Source organism: Phycodurus eques, chromosome 13 (genome assembly GCF_024500275.1).
Source record: "Phycodurus eques isolate BA_2022a chromosome 13, UOR_Pequ_1.1, whole genome shotgun sequence".
Classification (NCBI taxonomy): domain Eukaryota; kingdom Metazoa; phylum Chordata; class Actinopteri; order Syngnathiformes; family Syngnathidae; genus Phycodurus; species Phycodurus eques.
This window is the reverse complement of record NC_084537.1, coordinates 16,161,911-16,180,758: the sequence shown is the minus strand read 5'-3', so window position 1 is coordinate 16,180,758 and position 18,848 is coordinate 16,161,911. Positions and strand designations below refer to the sequence as shown.

At 41.2% G+C, this 18,848-nt stretch overlaps 2 protein-coding genes across 6 annotated transcripts in view; one reads left to right on the top strand and one right to left on the bottom strand.

The window, feature by feature from the left end:
• The window catches only part of rc3h1b (ring finger and CCCH-type domains 1b), a 20,392-nt gene extending 11,457 nt beyond the window's left edge, over nt 1–8,935 (top strand). For 2 of the 5 annotated variants that reach the window (XM_061693541.1, XM_061693539.1), the window contains exons 11-19: nt 756–970; nt 1,045–1,451; nt 1,989–2,147; nt 2,270–2,425; nt 2,523–2,742; nt 2,810–2,955; nt 4,113–4,331; nt 5,913–6,016; nt 6,121–8,935. In XM_061693541.1, coding sequence (XP_061549525.1) covers nt 756–970; nt 1,045–1,451; nt 1,989–2,147; nt 2,270–2,425; nt 2,523–2,742; nt 2,810–2,955; nt 4,113–4,331; nt 5,913–6,016; nt 6,121–6,277 — 1,783 coding nt within the window. In that variant the 3' untranslated portion in view covers nt 6,278–8,935. The remainder of the gene's footprint in view (nt 1–755; nt 971–1,044; nt 1,452–1,988; nt 2,148–2,269; nt 2,426–2,522; nt 2,743–2,809; nt 2,956–4,112; nt 4,332–5,912; nt 6,017–6,120) is intronic. The other 3 variants (XM_061693543.1, XM_061693540.1, XM_061693542.1) reach the window with 3 other exon arrangements.
• On the bottom strand, nt 8,928–18,848 carry LOC133411317 (presenilin-associated rhomboid-like protein A, mitochondrial). The gene is made up of 10 exons (XM_061693544.1): nt 18,744–18,848; nt 18,151–18,346; nt 14,784–14,888; nt 14,562–14,694; nt 14,068–14,163; nt 13,120–13,269; nt 12,892–12,962; nt 12,705–12,806; nt 12,449–12,546; nt 8,928–11,360 (listed from the first exon to the last, which is right to left on the bottom strand). Exons 1-10 carry the CDS (start codon nt 18,821–18,823, stop codon nt 11,207–11,209), a joined length of 1,185 nt encoding a protein of 394 aa, XP_061549528.1. The 5' UTR covers nt 18,824–18,848; the 3' UTR covers nt 8,928–11,206.

Here is an 18,848-nt window from a genome sequence, read left to right as displayed (position 1 = left end):
CCGGTGGCCGACTGGTTAACCCAGCTGCCTCACAGTTCTGAGGACCCAGGTTAAAATCCAGCCTCGCCTGTGTGGAGTTTGCATGTTCTTCCTGTGCCTGCGTGGGTTTTCTCCAGGTACTCTGGTTTCCTCCCAAATCCCAAAAACATGCTGGGTAGGTTAATTGAAGACTCTAAATTGCACATAGGTGTGAATGTGAGTGCGAATGGTTGTTTGTTTATATGTGCCCTGCGATTGGATGGCGATTGGTTCAGGGTGTACCCCGCCTCTCTCCCAGAGTCAGCTGAGATAGGCTCCAGCACGCCCGCGACCCTAGTGAGGTTAAGCAGTACGGAAGATTAATCAATGAAGTTTTTTTGTGGGGTTTCCTTTTGTGTACACCATCTCTTGACATGGAGCCATTTTTGCTATAACATGGTTTTTGTTTGGGTTTGTTAACTTAATGTTAATAATAATGATAATGTTATGCCATTACGCCACATAACAATTCAATGACTTTTCTTTCTTTGTTGTGTATTTCATGAAGTTGTGCTCTGTTGTAAATTACTTTGCTTTGGCCAAATGATCTCACTGGTAAGGTTTATGTCACTGTCCTTTTTGCATGTGCTTCAAAAGCCCCAAATATATTTTCCCAATATTGGTCCCTGGATTACAAAAATAAAAATGTGTGTATTCAGAATACTTTTTGACGTAGCTAAGGAGATCCAAATCTGATCCACTAAGATTTTAATTCACTGCATTAATTTTCCACTAAGCTTGGACCCTATGACCAAGACTGGTATGCCTATGCCACCTCATGCCATGGCTCACCCACGGATGGCTCCAGACCACCTTTCCGGAGTGAAGCAAATGCCTGTCGTCGCCCGAGGTTCGCCTGTCTACCCCCAGCAGCAGCTCCCTGAGATGTTCTATTCTGACACGCGCCCCCCACCCTCTGCTTCCCAGTATGAGCCCTCACAGTACCCACCAGGTACGATTCAGCTAAACACACTCATACACATCTGTGTCGTGTCTGAAAGTTGACTTTCTCTCCCAATTTTTCAGGGTACCCCTACCAGCAGCCACCGCAATACGTTTCTCGGGATTACATCCGTAACCCTCTACCCCCGAGTGAGTCAGGACCCCCTTATGACCCGTACCCTGGTTACGGCCCACCAGAGCGCCCCTACCAGGCCCCCCACTCCGGTCCCCACTTTTCGTACCCTCACCCATCACACTACGACCGCGGACGCCACGTGACCTACAGCGGCCCGCCGCCTCCCCCGCAGCCTTATCCATCTCAGAGAGATGGTCTCGTCAGGATAAGCGCTGCGCCGTTGGATGTTCCCCCACAATCAGCTGGACAGGCTAACTCCCTCTACCACACAGAGCCCAGTGTACGAGATAGATACCCACCAGAAGGTTACTACCCACCAGGAGCCCCATCACAACCCATGAGGACTTATGTCAGGGTGAGCCATTTTTAAACATTGTCATATCACATAGTTCCCATGTTATATCCTGGATCATCTTTCGCACCACCTATAGAATGTTTTTTTTTTTGCAAGCAAATGTTTTTTTTAATGGTTTTTTACTGTATACTTACCTACTGTAATGCCCTCACATGTGAGAAAGGAGTGCCACAGTTGGCGATGCACTTTTCAGCTATTTATTGAAAGCTGGAAGAACAGCAAAACACATTAACACTCATGCAGGAACTGCTGTTAGCCATTGCTCACAGACAGATACTCACACACCACCTGTGTGTGTGTGTGTGTGTGTGTGTGCGTGTGTGTGTGTGTGTATATGTGTATATATATATATATATATATATATATATATATATTAAAACGTTCTTATGGTCTCTCTATATCAAGGATTTTCAGCTATTGCTGATAGGTCTGGAGCATATACCCCCACAAAAACTGCGTTTCACTGTATGTAAATTTTAATGTGTTCAGCCAGCATTCCAAGCAGTTCAGGACCTTCATCTTTGTTCCATGTCCTAGGGGGCATCATACGCCGGGTCCCAGCCCAGTCTGGACTATCTACACCGCCGTCGCAAGGAGCTCCTCTCCCAGCTGGAGGAAAGGAAAGTCATCTCCCCTCCACCATTTGCAGCCTCTCCCACACTATCGCATCCATTCCCCAGTGACTACCCTCCCGAGGTCAGCACCAAGTCAATTTCCTATCTCTCCCACACACGCCTCAAACTGTAAAAGTTTTTCTAGACTCCATTATGTCATCATTCAACAGTATCACAATGTGTATTTTGTGTGTACATCTGCAGTATGGCGACGAGAGCTCCAAGAGCATTGGGAAATGCAGAGAGCCGGACTACGCTGGCCAGTACTCCCCATGGTCGTGTGATACAATTAGCTCCTACATTGGCACCAAGGATGCCAAACCCAGAGATGTTATGGTTCCTGGTGCCATGGACATGATGGTGAGTTTAGACTACAAACAGAACAAGAAGAAACAGCAGCAGCGTACTACGTTCTTGGAACTTTAATGAATTTTCATTCTTCATCTTGTCTCCTCAGAATGTGGATGCAAAGGTTCTAAGGGAACCATGCCTGGAGGCCCCTCGGAGGGGTGCGGAAGTTAAGGACGACGACCCCATTATTCCATTTGGTCCCCAGCCAACAGTGTCACGCTTTGGCGCCATCTCCCGCACCTCCAAGACGGGCTACCAGACCGGCCCTGTCCAAGCTATGGTCCCCGCCCCCCAGAACCCAAACTCTAAACACATGACCATGGCTGGTAAAAAGCTATCTCAGCACAAATTCATTTCTGTCAGCTGCACTTTGACTTCCCATTTATATTCCAGCAGAATACACGTATGGAAGTCATGCAGGATGGGGCGGAACTTCATACCCCTCCCATCAGACAGCCCAGGACAGAGAACAGCTGAAGAAGGAGCTGCAGCAGGTCAACCAGCAGATTAACCAGCAGACGCAGATGCAAAGCATGGAGGTACATATTCTGTGCAGAAGGCTTTTTTAACGTCACATGGATTCAATGTCTGTATTTTAAACCAACTGCACACGTTGCGCCGTGTGTGGTTGACACGCATGGCCTTTTACAGCCATAAACACTCAGTCACAGATACCACCGTAGAATGTGAGGGTGGCAACTCCAAATGGATGAAATACCTGCACCTCACATGCATGTTTTTGTTTAATAGTGCAAAATCTGTTTTTATCCCATTAATGAATGTAGAATACTCGTAAAAATATTTTATACCTACGGCTAATATTTCATTTGTTTACTTAAAAATACAGTCTTGACTTTATTTATAAATTCGTGTCCAGTGTCCAAATTTGGTCAAGTTAAAAAAAATTATCACAAATCAATACTATTGGAGAGCAGTGTTGTGGACTAACTGATTATGTAACAAGATTATTTAATCACAAATTTAATATTTGTAATCTATTACATTACTCAGAGAAAATATGTATTTAAATTAGTTTTGTTTTGAAATTTCCATGATTACAATTTTAGTTACATTTGGAAAACAGCCACAAAAGCTTTTTTTTTTAATGTATTTTTTGGGCGTCATATCACTTTGTTTTGAAGCGAATGCTTGTGATTGGCTCTCTTGTCATGTGCCATTCTGCCATAGTCTCAAACATGTCACATTTTTCCAAATATGACCTCAAAGTAGCATCTTGTGGTACAATATTAGTTTGAGATTTTGAAAAGGTTAGACTTGTAGTGAGACTGTTGAACACCTAAAACTTTGAACAGTTCCATCTTTCTAATTTTGGACTTTTTATGGAACATTCAGTTACCTGGGTTGTCATATGAAGCGCTTTAGTCTAAATTGTGCACATGTTGTTTGTCGCTCAATAAAATAATACACCATATGTGGCACTTCAAAATGTTGTTTCCCTTTTTAGAAAACCAGGAGTCAGAGTATTTAGTTTGTGGGTGAGTAGATAACTGCGTGGGTCCATCGCCAACTGTAACTTGTTTGCGATTGTGCAGTTCTGTCTAGCTCAGCTGCATAGCACGCCGTGCAGCTGACTTTTAGGCTTTTTCTCGATGACTTCCAAGTTTGTTTCTAGCAATGTTGTTGTGAAGGATTAAATAATTGTATATTTGGAAATATTACCTTCTTATGTTCACAGTCTGCCAGTAACCCTTTACTGCTGCAGAGAGAAGCCAGTGCCTTGGCTGGCCCGCCGGTCACCAGCAGCCAAGGTCAGGCCTTAGCCGCTCAGTCGCAGCAGCCCCCCAAGTGGCCAACCGGGGGGGCGAGTGCTGCGGCCGTCTCCAGTGAACAGCTAAGCCTGGAGCTCCACCAGGTGGAGCGAGAGATTGGAAAACGCACTCGAGAAATGGCTATGGTGAGGATGAGTTAACCGGTGTCATTGGGCAAGCGCAGTTGTCAGACTCAAAGCCTTCCTGGCCTGATTGAAAGCTTGCCAGTTTTTCCCTTGGCCTCTGTTCAAAACTAGTGATCCACCTTAATAATCCTAATCAAATGGAGGTGTAACGATGTAATATGACCAAGTGATTATTAAGGTTCTCCCGCAGAACGTTTAAGGCAAAGTGAGTATAACTGCCATGCGCTCTTAACCACACACCCACTCTGCAAACAAACACAGTACAGCTCAGATTCTTGCGAGCGGAAGTCGTGGCTACGATAGGCTTTTGCCAAAAGGGCAAAATATGAATTGAAAAAGATTTTCTGCAGCACAAGAAAAGAGTAGCATCGTGCAAACGCATCTTCCAGACAACCTCTCACATTCTCTTCAAATGAAGTCAAAGGAACAAAAAAAGTGATTTCTAGTTTTTTTAATAGAATAATAATTCACCACTTCTGTTGCACTTGTCGCCATCCTTCATTTCCCAAAAAGAAGAGTAACTATTGATATTGCACTTCCCTAAAAACTAAAAGTTTTAAGTCATCTCATTTTAAGATAATTTAAAGCTGGCCCGTTTACACAAAAGATAAGCAGATCAAACCCCCCCCCCCCCCCCCCATTTTGTTATCCAATGTGAACCGAACCTTCAAACTAAAGTCCACCGGGCAAAGTGGCCGAAACCGACTGAAGTGCCGTGTAGTGCGCATGGTTCGGCAACTCGTCGTGAGTGGCCCAGTATCGATCACTGGTTTTGCTGCGCTTCAAAATTTAAATCACAGCGGCGTAACGTCGCTGAACCAATTGAAGAAATCTCTGTTACTCGCCCAAGATCCAACGTGTTTACCAGTTTACTCTGATTGTAGTGAATGCGAGTGACATCACGAATGCTGCGATGATGACATCGTTGATCATCTTATTATATATGTGATGGAGACATCTTGCTCCCCTAATCTACTAAAAGCTTCAAATAACGTGCAACAAGAGGGAATAAACTCTACACCTCCTATATGTGAAATGCCAATGGTATATGGAACCTATGGTATATTTTCATTGGAAAATATTTTATTGACAGTTTTATAATACTTTGTCCTTTAGTCTTTGTTTACCATTACAACAGAGAGGAATTTTCAAGTACCAAAACAAAAAAAGCATTAGCTGATGAGTTTATCTTGAGACTTAGGCCAGAAATGTATGCAGTATATAAGCAGCATAAGAAGTGAAGTTACGGGCAAAACATTATTTATGCATGATGCCCTTCAATGTTAAATCACATTTCTTCTTCTCCATTATTTTCTTTTGCCGTGAAGTGATGATGACTTGAGAAATAAAAATCAGGGATGCCTTTCAGTTATCAAAACATGAGAAAGTAAGACTATATTTGCATTTAATCGGCAAAACACTGATTAATCGGTCGGGTCCTAGTTTTACTCTTATAACCAGCCCCCTGAGGGAGACCATGACAACCTGTGATGATGCGTCAACTAGAGAATTATTTCTAGCTATATTAGAAAATCAGTCAAACCAGACATTTACACAGTAAATGTTTCTTTCCAAACCCAGGAGAACCAAGTAGCCCATGAGGTCCAGCAGTACAAGCTGAAATCCGCTGAGAATGGACAACCTGAGCACAAGACCCAGCTGGAAGAAATCTCGCTCGCTCTCGGGTGAGTCAAAACACAATTGTATATTTTCACATCCCTCCTCTCCCCCAGCAATCTCTCTTCTCAACTGGCTTCCTTTTTTGGGGGTGGCGAATGTGTGCTTGCAGTGAGGTGTCAAATGGCTCCAGTAGTCTGCAAGAAGGTGCAGTGGGCGGGTCCATGCTGTCGCTGACAAACAAGACGTCTACGTTAAGCCTGTGTTCTGACCCGGTCGGCACCGGCTCAGAAATGCAGAAGAATGGTGTTGTCCATTCCTGCTCTTAAGCAGTACACAATTACACACGCACACACACACACACACACACACACACACAAGATGCTCTGTTGAAAAGCATGCACAGGCATACACACACATTCTATTTAGATGAGCAGTATCTGCCGTGATATGAATTTTCTTTCTTTTTGTTCTGTGAATGAGCTTTTTCTTTTTTTTAAAACAATGACTTTCCTTGCCTGGAAACCAGGGCATATGATAACATTTCTTTGTGTGTTGTTGTTGTTGTTGTTCCTTCTCTTTTCCCCGCTCTCCTTTTGAATTCTAGACTTAACAAGGCTCACAACAGGAAGAGGAACAGGGTGGTGATGGTGACAGTGGCACTCAAAAGGAATTCAGTCACCCCCCCCGCCCCCCAAAAAAAACGGTTTCCGAGGCAAGCAGACCTATCACGTCGCATGCTCAGGAATATAGCGTCACACAAACGTGTGGAGGAGACAGCAGCAAGTTGGCCCTTGCCCCCAGAATCGTAAACAAACAAAAAAAAAAAAGTGGTTGCACAGATCCAGATGGTCTGGGAAGGGAAAGTACGCCACCTGACTGCCATGAGAAGCATTATTATTTTTTTATGAATGCATTTTTAGGATGGACTTGGCTATGTATTTTTTTTTTTTTTTGCCTACTAAACCAGTATATTAAATATTTAATGGAAGCATTCTGTTTTAAGGATTGCAACTTTCTTGATAAGGGAATGTGCTTCTTCCTCACTGTGGTCACAATATTGTACTCCCAAAAAAAAAAAAGCACTTCCTCAGGCTGGCCGCACCCTCGTGCGTCAGGGTCAAACTTTGACTGATGATGAGCCTTTCCCTCCTCAGAGCTTCTCGTCTGGCCACTCGCAAAAAGCCTCCCCATTGGGATTATCTCGTCACGTGTTCGCCTAACTTCTATGAAGTTGCCTTCCCTTTTGTCTTTTTGTTTTTGTTTTCATGCTCTATGTTGTTACGGTTTTGGGGTGCGGGGTGGCCTGTTTGCACTCCTCGCCGTCGAGTGTTCCACTACAGTAGTAACCTTGCACATGTATTTTCTTTAATTTGTTTAAGTCACTGCTGTCACCATCACCGCAAGGCTAGCCTAGCGCTTCCGTGTTACGTTTACTGCCGACACCCAACGCGGAGCCTGCAGTTCGAGTTCGTTCGAGGTGGACGCGAATTGTTTTTGCGTCCATTCTGATCGCTTTCCGCCACCCGCCCTCGTCCGCTACATTTATCGTTTAGGTACACAGCTCACTTATACATACGAGTATGTATACATACATTAATATACTAAAGCACTATTAACGTGCCACCTCTTATTCTACTCGCTCAGCATTTATATTAAATGATCTCTACTTTAGAATCAGCAAGATGTTTATTCCTTTTTTTTTTTTTTTTTTTGGACTTTTTATTTTTCTGTCCACTGCTTGCCAACACAGACTTTATCCTTTCCCAGACGAAGGACTTTCTGTGCGCAGTCGACGTGTGTTCACTTAAATCTTTTGTGTTCAAACAAAGATAAGACTATGCTTCCGAAGAAGACAAAACAATTCTGTAACTTTTGGGTGGGAAGAGAAACAAACAAAAAAAATATGGAGAGACTAAGGAGTTTGGTGTTGTGTGTGTGTGTGTGTTAGAAAATACCCTCAGTTTTTTCCGCTTTTTTCCCCCCCTTCGCCCTCAAGTGCTGTAATGGATGAAGATATGAAAAGCGTTAACCCCGCCCCCTTACGAGGATAATCAGGAAGGTAAAGGTTTGCCTCGGATCCTCTTCAGTTTCCTCAATATTAAAGCCTAAATGGTAGGATTAAGCGATGTTGTAATTATCATTTTCAAACAATGCAATACTGCCAAAACAATGCCCCCCCCCCCATAACTGGATATGTAGTGTATTTATTGTTTTGTCTGCAATAGAATGAATATTGAGTCTTAATCGACAGCTGCAAAAGTACTTGGGTGACATTCATGTATTTTATTTTTAATTTTTTTGCGCTCTTTCCTTCGCTTTATCCAAGTGCAAGTCAACCAAAAACAAAAAATAAAAAATGCCTGACTGCTCTTTAAACACCTTTTAGTTCGGACCATGTCACATTGGGGCTTTACTACATAGCGAACAGCAAAAGATGCTGAATCGATGTTTCCCAGTGGAACTGCTGCCGACTACCCCCTCAATGAGATAATCCACCTAAAGCCCTCCACTTCCAAACTTTCTTTTGACCACTGAGCTCTGTTACTGCTGTTTGAGACTCACGTTTTATTCCCCTGATTTTGTGGGCAAAACAATTCACAAATGGCTTTTTATATTTCCTTGGTAATAAAAAAAAGAAAAAGAAAAAATCTCTTAAATTAAGGTACCGGTTTGATTTCAGCAAGAAAAAAGGGTTTTATATGTATATTATACTCCATTAAGGAATGTCTAGAATTATCTTCCTCCAATGTGGATGTAGCCATTATGCCATTTTGACTTTGTAAGAGAATTCACTGTGTGAAAATTGGTTTGCATTTTTGTATAATACAATTTGCTTTTGTGTGTGTGTGTGTTTGATACGAGCAAGAGGTCAAACTGGAAGTTTGAGGAGGAAAAAAGTGAACCTGTGAAATTTGACACAAAATGTAACTTATGTAGTACAGTGATTCTGAGTTTAGGGAAAAGATTAAATAAGATTGCTAACTCTTGAGTGTTGGTCTCACTTTATTACAAATCCAGTAATGGAACTTCACTACATTTTGTCAACGCCATTTAAGCATAAATGTATATTTTGTTGAACAATGTCTTTGCAATCATGGCTGAACAGCTTGTGTCTTACAGTGGATACAAAAAGTCTACACACCATGCCAGGCTCTTGTGATATTAAAAAAATAAAAATGAGACCAAGAGAAATCATTCACAACCTTTCAACATTTAATGTGACCTCTAACCTCTGCAACTCAATTGAAATCTTTTCAATTTTTTCAAGAAGGGAAGTCAAAATTATCTACTGAAATAAAGTAGTTCCACTAGTGTGCGCATCTTCGCTTAACTGGGATGTGGCTGTGTTCAGAATTAACCAAATGTTAAATGGAGGTCAGCATTGCACACGCCTGCCTCCTCTTAAAGTGCCTCTGATAGGCAGTCTGATTAACCCCTAATAAAGTCAAGCTGTTCTAGTAGGCTTTTCCTAACTTTTTTCTCTCCCAAAAGAACACCATCCATAACAGTGAAGCATGGTGACAGAATCATGCTTCGGCGTTGTTTCTTTTTCAGCTAGAACTGGGTCCCAAGTCAATGTCGAGGGAGTTATGAAAAGTTCAAAATGTTTTGAAATGATTTATCTTGGTCTCATTTTTGTATAATTGTAGTGGGTCAGTGCTAACTCTCATTTAACATGAATTGTGAGAATGTGGTAGGTTAATTCTGAATACACAACTGAATCCCAGTTATAAGAGGGTGTGCACACTTGTGCAACCACATTATTTCAGTTAATTTTTGTTAAAAAATGTTTTACAATTGAGTTGTACAAGGTACAGGTCACATTAAGGGTGGAAAAAGTTTTGAACGGATTCATTATTATTTTTTTTGTTAAACACCAAAACCTGAACAGGGCTGTGTAGAATGAACGAGATCCAATACAAGACCTGGAACCAAAATTCTATATACAGTAGGAAAACTAATTTTAAGTAGTTCAATGCAAAAAGTGAAACTTACATAGATTATTTTCACAGAGAGAATTATTCCATGATTATTGTTCATCCATCCATCCATTTTCTGAACTGCTTCTCCTCACAGGTTTTTAACGTTTTAAAATCCATTTTGTTTGGACAATGCGCAAGATGTAAAACATCCTCCATCCATCCATTTTCTGAGCTGCTTCTCCTCACTCGGGTCGCGGGCGTGCTAGAGCCTGGAGTGGCCTAGTCTGTCTGGACTTGAATCCAATTGAAATGCTGTGTCATAAACCTCAAAAAGGCCGTTACTCAAAAACCCTCGTGTTGAATTAAAACAATTCTGCCAGGAAGAGTGGGCCAAAATATCTCCGAGATGTGACTCATTGCCAGTTATAAAACAAAAAACCTTGATTCAGTTGTTGCTGAGGGTGGGCCAACCAGTTATGAAGTTTTAAGGGGCAATTACTTTTTCACACAAGGCCAGGTAGCTTTGAATAGTCCCCCCTCATAGTTAATTGACATTTAAAAACTAGTTTATATGTTTTGTACAATAGTTTGATCATTAACATGAAAGTGAGTGCAAAAAAAATATTATTTTGAGAACACTGTACATCAGTAACTGGAACACACACGCAAGCACCAGTAGTTTTCCTTTTATTATACAATGGTGACCATTGTGACAAGAATGAAAAACATTGTACAGGTCATGTTTCATGCGAGTTAATGAATTAGGACTGTATTAGAATTGCATCATATTTAATCCCACTGCTTTTTTTTTTTTATATGAACTAACTTGAGGGCCAGCGTGGCACAGTAGCGTTTACCACGTCAGCCTCACAGTCACGAGACGTTCTGGGTTCAAATCTTGGATCTCTCCCACCATGCTTCTTTCTACATTCCAAATAGATTGGGCTCACTGAAGACTTTTTAATTGTGTCTAGGTGAGAATGTGGTTGGTTGTCTTTTTTGTGCCCTGCAATTGGCTGCTCACCCAAAGTCAGCTGAGATAGAAGTTCCAGCGCACCCTTGTGAGGACAAGCGCTACAGAAAACAGATAGATGGAATAAGGATAAAAATGAGCACTATTTGCCACCAAAATAAATACCACACACGAATAATGATGTGCAAAGCAGATGGGTAACATTTCGACTTTGACCACATGGATGTAAAATAACAGTGCACTGGATGCAAAGTAACGTTTAGAAACACCATTTAGCTCCATCTCTGTAGATTAAAGTGTGCTTGCATTTCCTGAGCGGACGATGGCTGACCGGGAGTGACAGCTTTTTTTGACGAGTGTCAGTTGGGCCTGTGTGGCCCCCCGTCGTCGTCCACCCCGGGCCCGCCTCCAGAACTCGATCCGCCGCCGCCAGGAGCGCAAATGCTGCGCCACATCGTCACCACACACTCCCTCTTGTCCCAGATCAATTTGTGACCGAATGCCATGTACCAACTGCACGGCAACAAAGACGCACTCGGTCAGCGTTAATCAATGTCACGATTTAAGATGATTTAAAATTGAAGTCTTGTTAATTTTATTTAAATAAATAGTCTTGTTTTAATCAATTTCATTCAAATTTATTTTAAAACTAATTTCCTATTTGAGGAGTGCCACATTTGATTTTTTTATTTTAATGGGGCAAACATATTTTTAAAGGTTAAAATGGGATGTAAAATATCTTAAATAGTTTATTTTAATGACATAATTCATTCTCATGTTTTAAATGTAATATTTATAATTACAATTAATCATCCAATTATTTGATAATACATTTTTGAAAATGTCATTACTATTTCTTGTAACATTTACCATAAATTAACCAAGTATTTAATTATTTTAAAATTATTTATCATTTTTTAATTTTCAATGTCGATTAACCAATTATTTAATACAACATTTTAAAATGTTTAAACTGTTTTGGGTTTTAAAATTTACATCATTTAACCCATTATTTAATTTAAAAAATTAAATTATGTAAACCTGTTTATTTCACCATTAAAAAATGAAATTCAAAATCAATTAACTAATTTAATAAAATATCAATATACATTTGGAATTATGTAAAATTATTTTAGCTTTTTTTAAAAATCAACAATAGCTCAAATAGCCAATTATTGAATGGGATAAATGGGTAAAAAATAGCTATATTAATGCAATAAATATTACAGGACTCTTGATGGTGTAACTGCTCGGTGGCCTATACTTTGTTATCCCAGAATACAGTGTTTGGAATTTCAAACATGATTACCTGCACCAGGCTATAATAGTGTAATTACAAAAATATTACTTTTACTTTAAAACTCATTGAAATAAGATATGCCTGTATTTTGAGTTTGTTAAGTAAATTCATTAAATCATTTGTATTGGGCATGATTTAAACCACAATCATTTTTTGGGGGTGGGTGGGGGTTAGTTTATTAAAATCAAGATTTATTGCTGCCCACAGCATGTGACAACAATTTCCCATCTTCTTCGAATAATGATTTAAATCACATTATCTTCTCGTTTCCCCCCCCCCCCCCCCCCCCCCCCCCACTTACATGCCAAAGAGAGCTCCGCCGATGTGAGACGCGTGGTCAATCATCTTCCATCCCAACAGCAAGCCCGCCATATCCACGGCAACAAGAGCTTTCAGAGCCTAAAGGGCAGCCAACTGGAAGTTACGTACTGTCATATGTCATAATTACACATTCATTCAGTCATACACTCGACTATTTCTCTCATTCACACACTTGCGTGCCAAAGATAATAAACACCGTTTAGTTCAATCAAAATGCATCAGACCGTTCCACTCACAGTCGCTGCCGTGAAGGTGAACATCGGCAGGAAAATGACGCCCAGTTTGGCTTCTGGGACTTTGACACAGACCCCAGCCACCACCGCCATGATTGCACCTGACTGACGGGCACCACACAGCTCAGTTGAAAAACAAAACGAAACACAATGTCGTCCATGAACTGACTATTGAGGAAGTGGTGCTCACTGCTCCCAATGAAGGAAAGATGCGTCCAGAGGTCCTTTTAATTATGTAGCTGACCATTGTGGAAATAACACCTGCAGGCGAATAAGGAGACGGTTAGTGCCTCTGTTTCACAACACAATGCATGTTTGACGTTAAGGGGCAAAGCATCATTACTAGCAATAGAAAACTGTTAAGTTTTTGTGAGATGAATGAGGTTGTGTTGATTGCAATGCAAAATGCCGGACTTACCGGCAGACATGTAGACGGCGAGGAATTGCTCCCTCCCCAAGAACGAGACCACCTCTGAGGAAAATGTCCACAGGACATACATGTTGGCCACCATGTGGATGATGGAGTAGTGACTGAAGGAGGACAGGACCAGGGGAAGGTACTGACTCGCTGACGAGGAACAGGACGAGGAAGCACCCAGCGTCAATTGTGTTCGAATAAATGAGTAATAAAATGTCATATTACGGAGATAAAACATAATATTGTAAAAATAATACCTTTATGGGATTTTAAGTTGTAATATCATTTGAATAAAAAGTATAAAGTTGTCATTTATGAATAGTTACAAAAAACATAACCTGACAAGAATAATATCAGACCTTTACTAGATTAAAGTTGTAATATACAAAAAAAAAAAAAAGTTTCGTGATAAAACTATGAAAATCATTTAGAAAATGAATGTTGGGAGGAAAAAAACAAGAAAAAAATAGAATATTGCAAAAATAAGTTAGTCATATTGTAGAAAAAAGTCCCCCCCCCAAAAAAAAGATTTTACAAGAATAAAGTTGTAATTAGTGATAAAATTATGGAACATGGAAAAATTATGAATATATAAGTTCACACGAGATTAAAGTTGTCATTGTCCAAAAATGATATTGGATTCAAAAGTCAGGAAATTGTTTATTTAAAATTTACTTTTTACAAGAATAAAGTAATTCATAGAAAATTATATGACAACCAGAAAAAACGGTATTATAAAAAATAAATAACATAACTTTACAAAATGGTAAGTTTTAATACTGTACCAAAAATATGTTACAATATTATAGTTGTAATTCAGGAGAAAAAAAATACTTCAAGAAAAATATTCCAAAGTAATGTAACGTTACAAGATTAAAGGTGAAAGATTGTATGCAAAAAGTGATAGGATGAATAAAAGTGTATTCGCTTCTTTGCTGTTACACTCACTCGAGGCTGGGTTGGATGTGAAATACTTGAACAAGCCCCTTTGCAGCGAGGGGATCTTCCAGCAGCACAGCACCACGGCATTTGCCAGGATAATACCTGGACAAGTAATCAACACAGTGGGTATAAAAAGTCTACACACCCCAGTTCAAACACCTGCTTTTGGTGATGTAAGAAAATGAGAGCTCGCTAAAGCATTTCAAAACCTTTTAATGTGACTTACAACCTGTACGACTATACTTCATTCATCTTCCGTTCCGCTTATCCTGACGACGACTATTAAAAAAAATGTAAATACATTTTCGAAAGGGGAAGTAAAAATTAAACAATTTGGTTGCACAAGTGCACACACCTTCTTATAAATTGCTGTGTTCAGAGTTAACCAATCACAGTCAAACTCACGTTAAATGCGCATAATACACACCTTGATTTTTTTTTTTTTTTATATTATCAGAAAATAAACAGCATTTGAACAGGGGTGTGTGCACATTGCTCACCAGTGACGGTCCTTTGGCCTTCAGTGAGGCCGCCCCAGAAGTTGTCCGCTACGGACATGAGGAGGATGAGCTGGCGTTGGAAACCCGTCAGCCGGTTCCACCAGTCGTGCCAGTACGCCATGTCTCCAGAGCTCTGACAACCCAACAACGAGATTCAACGACTATCCAAACCCAGTAAAAAAAAAAAAAAAAAAATCAGGATTTTTGGCATTCTAACCTCACCTGCAGGAGTTTTTCCGACTCCGCTTGGTCCCTTAAAGTTCTGACTCTTGACTTTATGTTCTCGTACTGCAGGATGGCTGCGGCACCGAAAGAGCAGCCTGTAAACTGACGTGGAGTTAGAACGTCACGTGACAAAAAGTTTGAATACTACCAGACAAAAGTTTCCGCAGTTAAAATGGATATTTGACATCTATAGTCGTCAATGGGAGTGAACGAGTAATACATGGTTCGCACCCTTTTTATTTTTTTTAGCAATAGTACTCCATAACTTTTCCAAAAACCTTTCACTTCATTTCCAAGACCGACAAATCAACACACTTTGCTGGCATTTTCGCAAATATATTTCAGAATCCACTTTGAGCAGAGTAGGGTTGGGCTTCGTTTTGAATTTGAACGATTCCTGTTCCGACTCATCGTTTCGATTCTGGTTACAAACGATTCTCAATTCTTTTGGGGGCATGGTTTAAATCAGGGGCGTCCAAACCACTGTCATCCACTTTTTGTGCAGCTCGTGGCATAGACTAAAATGAACATTCGACACGGCCTGTGTCGTCTGCCTGCATGGTGCTCCAGTACTTACTTTCTACACTGGGTGGCAAGGCAGGAGAAGAGAGGAGAGTGCTGTGAAAAGGCCCCCTTTTCAAATTCTTATATTTTTGCATAGTTTCTCCACTGTGCTTAAGATCATCAAACAAATGTAAATATCAGACAAATATAACCCAAGTGTACTTAAAATGCTGGTTTTACATGGTGATTTCATTTATTAGGGAAAAGAATACAAAGTTACCTGGCCCCGTGTGAAAAAGTAATTGCCCCTTAAACCTAATTACTGATTGGGCCACCCTCAGCAGCAACAACTAAAATCAAGCATTTTCTGTAACTGGCAATGAGTCTTTCACATCTCTGTGGAGATATTTTGGTGCAGTCTTCCTTGCAGAATTGTTTGAAATCAGCAAAAATTTCAGGTTTTCAAGCATGAAAGGCCTTTTTAAGGTCATGCCACTGCATCTGACTCAAGTCAGGACTTTGACAAGGCCACTTCAAAACCTTCCTTTTTTAAAATGGTTTCTTTAAAAACCAATTCAGAAGTTGTCTTGCTGTTGTGTCCTGTCCCGAGCACCGGTGACCACCATATTTACAGTACTACGTCAAAAGAGACGCGACAAGGATAAAAATAAACTAGCTTTTGGATTCAAATCTACTGTACACGCTGCGACGCGGCGTAAATGGCTTTTGTGGAGCCGATCAATCGGCGAATTATGATATTAAAACCGATCAGGCGATCAGCATAAAATGCTAAATATTGGCTGATACCGATCAGATCGGTGTAAAGTCTAGTATCCGGGGTTAGCTTCATGGAGGAGGGTGTGGCACTTGTTAAGACTTATATGGGTGGGATTGATTTGGTTAGAGCACACAACAGACATATGGAGAGTGAACATAAAGAACATTGTCAAGATATGTACAGTTGGATCAACAAACAGGGGTAACTGGATTTGGGGTGGCAGTACCATAAAAAGATATTGGTATCAGTAGATGCAACAACTGATAATTGAGGAGTTTACATAGTGGAAATGGTGGGGGTGTCAGTAGCACTAAGGTGGGTAAAGAAAGCAAAGTCAAAGTCTACGCGGACCAGCTCTCTGCAGTCTTCACACAGCTCTTCAATAGTTCTTTGGAACTATGTGAAGTACCATCCTGTTTCAAACGCTCCATTATCATCCCCGTCCCCAGGAAACCTGCAATCTCGGGTCTGAATGACTACAGGCCTGTCGCCCTGACATCTGTGGTCATTAAGTCCTTTTAACGCCTCGTGCTGGACCACCTCAAGAACGTCATAGGATCTCTGCTGGACCCCTTCCAGGTTGCCTACAAAGCAAAAAGGTCTGTGGATGACACAGTCAAAATGGGACTGCACTTCATCCTAGAACACCTCAACGGCGTGGGGACATACGCGAGGATCTTGTTCGTGGACCTCAGCTCTGCGTTCAACACCATCATCCCCAAACTCCTCTCCTCCACTCCTCTCTGCTGCTCTTCTCTCGCTACACGAAAAAATGCACCTCAACGCACCGGCTCTCAAACTCCTGATGTTTGCAGACGACACCACAGACGTCGGGCTCATCAAAAACGGTGATGAGTCTGCGTATCGACAGAAAGTGTAGCAACTGGAACTGTGGTGAGGTTGACACAACCTGGAGCTGAACACGGTCAAGACTGTAGAGATGATTGTGGACTTCAGGAGGCATACCTCGCCACAGCTGCCGCCCCTCACGCTGTCCAACTGCCTCGTGTCAACCGTCGAGACCTTCAATTCCCTGGGAATTACAGTCTATCTGGACCTGAAGTGGGAGACCTAGATCAACACAATTGTCAAAAAGGCCCAGCAGAGGATGTACTTTCTTCGGCTTCTGAGGAAGCATGGCCTGCCACAGGATCTGTTGAGGCAGTTCTACACAGCAGTCATCGACTCAGTCCTGCCTGTGTTCATCCATCACAGTCTGGTTTGGTGCTGTGACAAAAGAGGACAAACCCAGACTGCAAAGGACAATCAAAACTGCTAAAGAAAATTGTCGGTACACCCCTGCCCACCCTTGAGGACTTGCACGCGGCAAGAACTAAGACAAGAACATGCAAAATCCTCTTGGACCCTCCAAATCCCGGTCACTACTACCTCTTCCAGCTCCTTCCCTCAGGTAGGCGCTATCGATCAATGCAAACTAAAACAAGCAGACATTCCAACAGCTTCTTCCCTCATGCCATTAATTTACAAGAGGCTAAGTGACTCTTCGTAGGGTGTTTTCATGTTTTATGTCACAAAAGTATTTTTTGTCAAAATGGGCTGTCTATTGTCATACTAGAGGCAAATTCCTTGAGTGTTTAAATAAAGAGGTTTCTGAGATTCAGCATCAGTGTTACAAATCTTAAGATGATTCCATTCAAACAGCCATCAAAATATTTTATATGAAGTTCTTCAGTCACAAGTGCAGCAAAACAAAGTGGTCAAGTCAAATTTTCATGGGTTCTGGCACATGAAGGGGTTCAGGGGATTGAGAGGGTGGATACATTTGCAAAGGGGGCTTTGTAGAAAAGCCAAGTAGAGATGACAGTCAGTATTAGTATAGCAGATATAGGGTGAAATCAATCAAACATGGCAGGAAAGATGGGATAGAAAAGGAAAAGGAATACATTTCTTCAAAATTAAAAATATTTAAGTTAAAAGGACAGAAAAAATTTACATTCAGTTGTCTCAATATTTTTCAGCCAATATTCACACCAACATTGTGCCTGTTGTGTTTACACTAATAATTATTCTCCAGGCATTCGTCAAACACCACATTTGACACAGCATTGAAAAGGGCCTTACCCCCACTGTGAAGATCAGGGGCTTGAGTAGCTTCGGCTGAGGGAAATGAGGGCGAGGTGGCGGTCCTGTCTGGGAGCTTCCTGGGGGTCTAGCGTTGGTGCGTGTTTCTTGGCTGACGTTGCCTCTCTTTGATTCTGGCCTTTTAGCCTTAGCGTCACGACGAAATCCACGCCTCACTTGGCAGTAGAGGTCGAGCCTTTTTTAAAAAAAGGGGTATTTCAAACTTAGAAACGTTGACGTTCCTGTGTATCAAAAGGAACATCCATAACCAGCTTATGCCAAGATTTGAGTTGTACAAAGTGAAACGAGTCAATGTACGACATGACAACAATGGAACTCACCACAAGCTCAAGGTGCTTCACATGGATTGAAATCGAGATAACGTATAATTAGCAGACACATGAAACGTAATTACTTAACAATAATTAGCAAACACATAAATGTAAATCGCTCTCATTCTTATGTTGACAGTTACGTGACTCCCAATGACAGGGGCTATCTGTTAGCTAATCGTCACGCACTCACAAGCATTCCCTCGTCGTTATTTTTTTAAACAAATACCATACGTGGTCTATAAGCTTTTATCGACTTGCCTGGAAGCTCGCAAAGCCATGTTTTTCGGGGGAATTAGATTTGTCCGGGTACATTTCACGATGCAGCCTCTCCACGCCATGTTTGTTTTGGTAGTTTCAATCGGT

What these genes read in the sequence shown, in the direction of transcription:
- LOC133411317 (XM_061693544.1), bottom strand. Translation starts at nt 18,823, where the DNA reads ATGGCGTGGAGAGGCTGCATCGTGAAATGTACCCGGACAAATCTAATT. An exon ending in AGTCGGAAAAACTCCTGCAG is followed by an intron (nt 14,695 to 14,783) that starts GTGAGGTTAGAA and finishes TTGGGTTGTCAG; the next exon opens with AGCTCTGGAGACATGGCGTA. An exon ending in CACATCCAACCCAGCCTCGA is followed by an intron (nt 13,270 to 14,067) that starts GTGAGTGTAACA and finishes GTTCCTCGTCAG; the next exon opens with CGAGTCAGTACCTTCCCCTG.